At 38.9% G+C, this 7,255-nt stretch overlaps 1 protein-coding gene across 2 annotated transcripts in view; it reads right to left on the reverse strand.

Annotated features, from left to right (window-relative positions):
- Window positions 1-326: 326 nt before the first annotated feature.
- Window positions 327-7,255, reverse strand: part of lamc3 (laminin, gamma 3) — a 95,541-nt gene continuing 88,612 nt past the window's right edge. For both annotated transcript variants that reach the window (XM_034897201.1, XM_034897202.1), the window contains exons 22-28: window positions 5,839-6,058; window positions 5,201-5,347; window positions 4,505-4,607; window positions 3,506-3,708; window positions 3,080-3,220; window positions 2,840-2,939; window positions 327-2,286 (exon numbers count right to left, since the gene is read on the reverse strand). In XM_034897201.1, coding sequence (XP_034753092.1) covers window positions 2,024-2,286; window positions 2,840-2,939; window positions 3,080-3,220; window positions 3,506-3,708; window positions 4,505-4,607; window positions 5,201-5,347; window positions 5,839-6,058 — 1,177 coding nt within the window. In that variant the 3' untranslated portion in view covers window positions 327-2,023. The remainder of the gene's footprint in view (window positions 2,287-2,839; window positions 2,940-3,079; window positions 3,221-3,505; window positions 3,709-4,504; window positions 4,608-5,200; window positions 5,348-5,838; window positions 6,059-7,255) is intronic.

The raw sequence follows: 7,255 nt of genomic DNA on the forward strand, positions 1-7,255 counted from the left end.
TTTTGCATTATTCCCTACAGTATAAAGCATGAATATAAAGTGATGACTTTAAGGACTTTATGCCATTCTCTACCTCCATGTTAACTCTCAACAGTTATTAATTTGGATTTCATTTCCATAATGACACTCATATGACAGAAAATGACTACTTTTAATAAAATGAGAAGTGTAGAGCTGCATTTATCCAGATTACCATGAATGTTGTCCCCTGTGATTTTCTTGGTAGAGTTAAATTGAGACATTGCTCCCTTTCTTTTACCTAGTACAGTAAAACATATAACGCATTGGCATTAGAAGTGTCAAAGAAAAATAAAATAAACGCTGACTACAAATGTTATTAAATAGTTTATTTGGGTTAACCTCTTCAATCAGTGTGTGAACCAATATCGGGCACAGCATAATGTTGTGGTGAAAGTGATAACAGTTGTGCTTTTGGAGTTAGTTTGACAACAAACAGCACAGAAAAGTGAGAATAATGACTGATATATGACTGAGGAATAATTTTACGTTTTGGAAAATGCATTTATTTCACTTTATTGTCAAGAGTTAGATGAGAAGATCAATAAGACTGTCATATCTGTTGTTAACTATGAAGCTAGTCATCTGGAGATTAGCTCAGCGTAGCCTTAAGGCAGGAACAGGCAAAGCTCACAAATTAACACGGTATATCTTGTTTGTGGTTTAAAGGTAATACTTGAAGTAATGAAAAAGAGTCGCTCATTCAAGTCCCTGTACGGGTCAAGTTTGGAGTGTGTACTGGTTGCTGGAGAGGTGCCAGGTCACTCCATGTGCACTGCTGAGGTGCCTTTGAGCAAGGCATCAAATCGCCAGTTGCTCAGGCCGTCTGTCCATGGGCAGCACCCTTGCTTTGACATCTCTCCATTAATGCATAGCTACTGTATGCATGTATGTATTTCGGGTCGGTGTAAACGTCTTCTTTACCGAGATATAACACTTACCAAAACGTGCTGTTGTTACAGCGAGAGGCCAGGTACTCAGTAACCCAACTTGTGTTTTTTAACAAATACAATAAACATGTTTAGCGTACAGATGTGACAGTATTGATCTTCTAAAAAACAAACAGGAAACCTTTTCTCCCTTTTGAGGTTATGAAGAAGGTACGGCGCGCACACACACACAAACTTTCTGCTTAATGATGAATCGTGCACAAGTTGAAGGAGTTGATGGGACTACATTTCACTGGAATTGAATGATTTTCATGTGACAGATAAAAGTTGATTGATTTGATTTTTGTTCAAATGGTGGTAAAAAAAAGAATTGTGTGTGTATTCCTTCCTTTACTACTGCAAAATCTTTCACTCACCTACACGCCCATTCAGGTGCAACGGGTGATGGTCCACTGTTTTAGCATACAAAGAGATGAATGTAATTGTTGTACTGTTTTAAGACCATGAACCCAATAATAATAATAATAATAATGAAGAATCCACAAAAACAGAGGGTACTGTAGGCACTGTTAGAATCCCGAACACAGGTTGTGTGCTTTTGAAGCCTGACCTGAACCCCACTGAGGCCAAGGAGACTAATTGTTAATTAAGCTAGGCTGATGAAAAAGAGCTCAAGTGTAAATGAATGTGTCAGTCTAGAGAAACACTCACATAAACCTTTTACCTCGACAAAGAAAAAAAAAGAAAATCTGCATTATTTTAAACTTGATAGGGCACTCCAGCAGTTCAGAACGGCTGGATATTATTCATGGTGAAATCAAAGTTCTGATCTTGTTGGTAAAAAAGAAAGCAAAAAAAACAAACAAAAAAGAACGTTAGTTATAAAGTATGGGAGACAGTGGAGAGCTATGTGGCTTTTGGCTGGAATGTGTGTGAGACAGTGTATTGAGATGGTAAAATAAAGTGTACCTTGAGGCAAAAGGTGGGAAGTGTAAGGGAATATGTAAGGATATATCTGAGCAGAAAAAAAAGACCACAGCCCCTTTCATTAAAAAAATCCTCCCAGACGTTTCTGATGTTCAGCTGTTTCATCAAATCCCTGTCATGAAGAGTATCTAGACCTTACCTGCTCCTGTGGCCTGGGGACAGGACTGAGGCAGGTTTAAAGCTATGTCCCTGAGACTGTCTCTCTCCTCTATGATCTCCTCTAAGTCCTGTTCAATGATGGACATCCGGCTTTGCTGTTCCTTAGCGGCCAAATGCAGCTTCTGGATCTTCATGCCCAGCGCCGGACTCTCAACGCTCCCGCGGAGCATGCTAAGGCGACGCGCTGTCTCGTTTAAGATTCGGTCAAACCGCTCCAGCTGCATGTTACCATCTGGTCCAGACATGCAATAGGTAGGACAGAGGGAGAAAAAGAGAAAACACAGACAGAGGCGTCAGACGTTTTGCAGATCGTGGTTTGCGTCTGGCAGTCTAACATCAGTGATTCAAGTGCTGGATCAGCCATGATAACCTAACTACAGTGATTTGGTCATTATTCCCTCAAGCATGTTAACATGTTCACCACTAACTGCAAAATCTCTGCCTTTCTAGTTCATTCAACAAATTGTACTATACCTTGTATAGTAAATTGGTTTGAATGAATAGGTCAAATAATCCTAGGTCAGAAATACACAGCTGAATTATTTTAACACACTGAAATTTACCCACAAAGAAAACGCTGCTGGACCCCATAAACAGCAATTATTCTTACTTTACCGTGGGGATAAAAATCTGGGAAATGTTTCCATGTTAAATGAGGCAGTGAAAAGCACAGAGCTCTTTAGTGATCTGACATTTAAGGTATAATGAGGATTTATGAGTTTTATAGATATGAAAGACAAAAAAAAAAAGCCACACCGTAAATTATCTATAAGAGAGTGACTTACCAATCTTGCTGATTAGCTCAGTTAGTGTAACAGAATAGGCCTTCAACTGAAGCTTGGCTGCTTCCATGTCTTCCTTAACACTGGTCAGGGTAACCGCAGGCTGGAAATGAGAAGACGTACTTTAGAAAGTAGTAGTAGTAGTAGTTGTAGTAATAGTTTCTTTTCAAGCTGCAAACAGGAAGCACAGATCAATATGCATAGATTGTGCTGTTCAAAGATGTATATGTCTGTGTTAATTACCTCGGAAGTGATCTGGGAGTTGGCTGCGTCCGTTTGCATCTCCTGCTCAGCCAGCTGTTGTAAAGCAGAGTCTATATGGGAGCTAAGGTGAGCAGATGCAGTCCTGGTATGCTTGGCTTGGGTCAGAATGGCTTTGGATTCCTGTAACAAAAAAAGGATACAAAAAAATGTTTTCAGAAACACATTTTAGTCAACTATTTTCGCAATCATATTTTGAAAGAGCCACCATTATGGTTTTGAAATTCGGGAGAAGCCAGGCCCACGTGATGTGTTTGTCCGATCAGCTGCTGGGTTTTATTTTTTGCGCAACAGGCGCGGCAGTAAGTCCGACTGCCTTTTCTGCTGAGCGTCGGCCGTTGGGTTGGTGTGTCAGAGCCTTGAGGCATAGTGGTGCTTTGAGCTAAATGCTAACATCAGCACACATACCTTTGCCACAGCATGTGCTGTTTGTTCTGCCTCCTTCGTGGTGTTGCTGGAGAGGCTGGAGTTTTCCAGAGCTGGTATTAGCATCTTTGCAATCTGTGAGACCCTTTTCCTGACATCAGCGAGAACCTTTTCCTCCAAGGGTCTTTCCTTCTTTATTGCAGCCTTGGTCTGGGCCTGCTGACGGGGCCACTCCCTCACCATGTCTGAATGGAAATAGGTAAGAAGGCAGGAAGCGGGATTAAAGGTCCTGAGAACTTGGCTTTTAAATGCCAGTTATTTTTCTATTAAATAATTGTGAATCAATACGCAAGAATCACATTTAAAGTTAGGAAAAAAGACATTCAAAGGGTGAAATGTTGCTAATTCCTGATTGATGCATTGATTCATATGACATCACATATTTAAAACGGAGCCTCGCCCACTTTAAGACATCTTCTATTTATTCTAAATTTTATTATGTATATATTCCGGAGACTAATCTGCACTTGACTACTTTTTGCACTTCTGGTTAGATTCTTAACTGAACTATACTAATGCATTCATCATTCATCGAAAAAAAAAGAAGTTTTCAGAGCATGTATTGAATTATAATTTTTTTTGTCTACTGGCTGAATTTTAATGTTATTATTTATCCCCTGTTTATTCTGTGCTACTTTCAATGAAAGTCTGAGAAGACAAAATCCCTTAATATTCTCTTCACGTATCATAAACAGCCAACATTTCATTGCTGAAGTTGACGTTGTACAACGAAATTCTCAAAACATTCCACTTGATTCCATTTTTCACAGAAACCGCTGCCGCATTCAATACATTTGCAATTAAGTCAAAACGTTACAATGATGATGACATATTTATTATAGTAATACTTCGATCTGTAGCTTTTATGTCTGTTTTCGGTCTCTGCACTTGACATTTCAATTTGGACGTTCAACAAAAACAACACAGCAAGCCAGTGAGGGGAGTGAAAAAGAGTATTTAGATAAATAAAAAGAGACTCACATTCTAGTTCCCTGTGCAGGGCGATGGCGTCAGATTCCACTTCTTTCCCTGTCACCACGGACGACAAAGCCATGACCTTTGCCCCTTGGGCGTGAGCATGCAGCTTGAAAAAGAGACACGTAAGAGGAAACATGACCTTACTGGAGTCAAGTGTATTCAAAGCTTGCAACAACAGATATCAAGGCAAACTGGTGGGAGGACAGCATTAAAGTAGTCCACAGTCATATCGAGCGGCTCTGTGATGCCATACAGCAATGCTCTGAATGAAATGCTAATATCAGAGTGCTAACAGCAATAAATGTTATTGCTCGTTTGCATGCTAACATTAATTTGCTAATTAGCAATAAGCACAAAGTACTGCTGAGAATGTCATCAGTTGTGCAGGTATTTGGTTGTAATGCAAAGAATTGCAACAATTGAAATTCTAGCCTTATGACGGTGCTACATGAAAAGTTAAAAGTCTCACCACAGTTACTGCTTGGTTATGCTAGAGGAAAGGTCAGAAATCATCCTCTGGGGACATAAAATGTCTGTACAAAATGCCATGTAATATCCATCTGAAAGTTTTTGTCTGGACCAAAGTGGTGGACCCCTTCACTGACTGAGCCATCCATAGCTTAAGCATGGCTTAAAAAAACCTTTACAATAAGCTTAAACATTAAACATTCAAAGTATTTAGACAGTTAATATAGTCACCTCACTGATGTCATCCACAATCTCCAGTTTCTTGTTGGCAGTCAGTTTTAGAGGCTCCATTTCCTCTCTGATCTTACTGATGAGATGGTCTTTGGTCTGAATTTGCCGGTCCAACTCTTCTGTCTGTTTTAGCAGGTCCTCGCCCCACTGAACAGGAAGCAGAAATGCACAACTTTAATGCTTTCATTAGAACAATAACATTTCGCTTTCTCCATCACTTTTGCAGAAAAAGAACATCCTGCCTTTAAACAGCCATTTACACAGGACACATTAGCCTATTTCTGTGTCATATTACACTCAAAGAGGCTGCAGTGGTTAATAACCCTCCTCTGGAACAGCATGTACCTTGCCAGAATCCTCTCTCCTGTACCTACTCAGTGTCCCCCTCTGCTTGCCAAATGTTAAATCAAGAAAAAGCAAAAATAATGATGTGGAGTTAACTGCCCACTCGTCAAAAAATGAGTAATACTTGTATCTTTATATGAGTCTCGTTAAATGTCCTGGAATGGTTTCTTATACAATATGTGCAGCTATAAAACCGGCTCTAATTAGACTAAATTGTTCAATCATAGGACTATAATGTAACATAATAAAGCTTCAAATTCCATTTGTACCCTGCAGGTGCTGTCCAAACTGACCTTTGTTGTATGGTTGGTTGGATATGTTAGGTTGAGCTGTGTTTGGTCAGGCTCTGTTGATGGGCTGGCATCTGTCAGAGCCAGCTGATGTAAGGATGATGTGATATTACCCAGGGCAAGCTTTAAAGCAGCAGCTTCCCCCTTCAGGACCAGCTGTTTGGCTACAGTTTCATTCACCTGCGCTGTCAGGTTCTCCTTCTGCTGCTGCATTTGTGTTATTCTGAGATAAAAGAAGTAAAGAAAGACAGAGAAAAAATGTAGTAAACTATAATATACTGTAATAGCCACTATTAAATAGCAGGATGTCTTCTGTTCATTTAATTTATTATTGTTAAGACAATGAAAAGACATACTCCACTGCTGACTTATTAGAGCCTCACATATTTTTCACATCATTTGTTTGGAAAAATTTAAAAATCATCATGTTCTGACCTAAAAAAATCAATGTAAATATGGGAACAAGAAAATGCAGCTTGTTATAACTGGGTAAAGAGGATTTAAAAGATAGGGCGACATTGTGCAAAGAAAGCATGATGATATCACGAAAGGTGTTAGGCTCAGTGCAGTAGATGTTAAAAAGTTCCTTTGTTATCACCTACACAGCTGTAATGATATCCGATCTGTTTTGCCTCAACAAAGCAGATACAAAAAAATCAATGTCACTGGAGCTTATTTTCAAATCTCCTGTTTAGCAACAAACACAGCCGTAGTTAAAAAAAAGATTCATTTTTGCAATGATTTAACATGTTTGGTAGAACACTGGGATGCTGAGGGTATTTGAAAGCTCTTTCAACACAACCAATATGGCAAAAGTAAAAGTATCAATACAACAATGTAAAAATACTCCATTTGACTCCAAGTCAAATAAGTATTAAACAAATACTTGAGGTACTTTACCTATCAAAAGTGCTATTTTCCAGCCCCCCTTAAAGGCTCACAAATTAATTTGGAACATAAAAATCCAAATTAATTTGGAACATGAAAATCCAAGATAACATTGTAGATATGACAGAAAACACAGAAAAGCATAATATGTTATGTTAATATGTAAAGAACAGTAGGCTACTTAAATAAAAATGCTAAGTAACTTTGGCTAATGTCTACTTCTGCAGCTAATGAAATAGTTGAGGTTGATTGTAAAATAATATATAACTACTGTTAAAGATAGTGTTGTTATCTAAAGCCTTGTTATTCAAGCCTAGTGTTAGTGTCTGGTTGAATACTTTTGCCATTTATCTTATAGATTGATGGCTGTTCTGCCTATAAAACGCATCTGAACTGCTTAAGTAAGAGCAATTGTATGCTGCCGATCTGTGCTCAGTTCACATCCTGTAAAGAGTGACACACACACACACACACACACACACACACACACACACACACACACACACACACACACACACACAAACACACACAC

This window comes from Etheostoma cragini, chromosome 16 (genome assembly GCF_013103735.1).
Source record: "Etheostoma cragini isolate CJK2018 chromosome 16, CSU_Ecrag_1.0, whole genome shotgun sequence".
NCBI lineage: Eukaryota > Metazoa > Chordata > Actinopteri > Perciformes > Percidae > Etheostoma > Etheostoma cragini.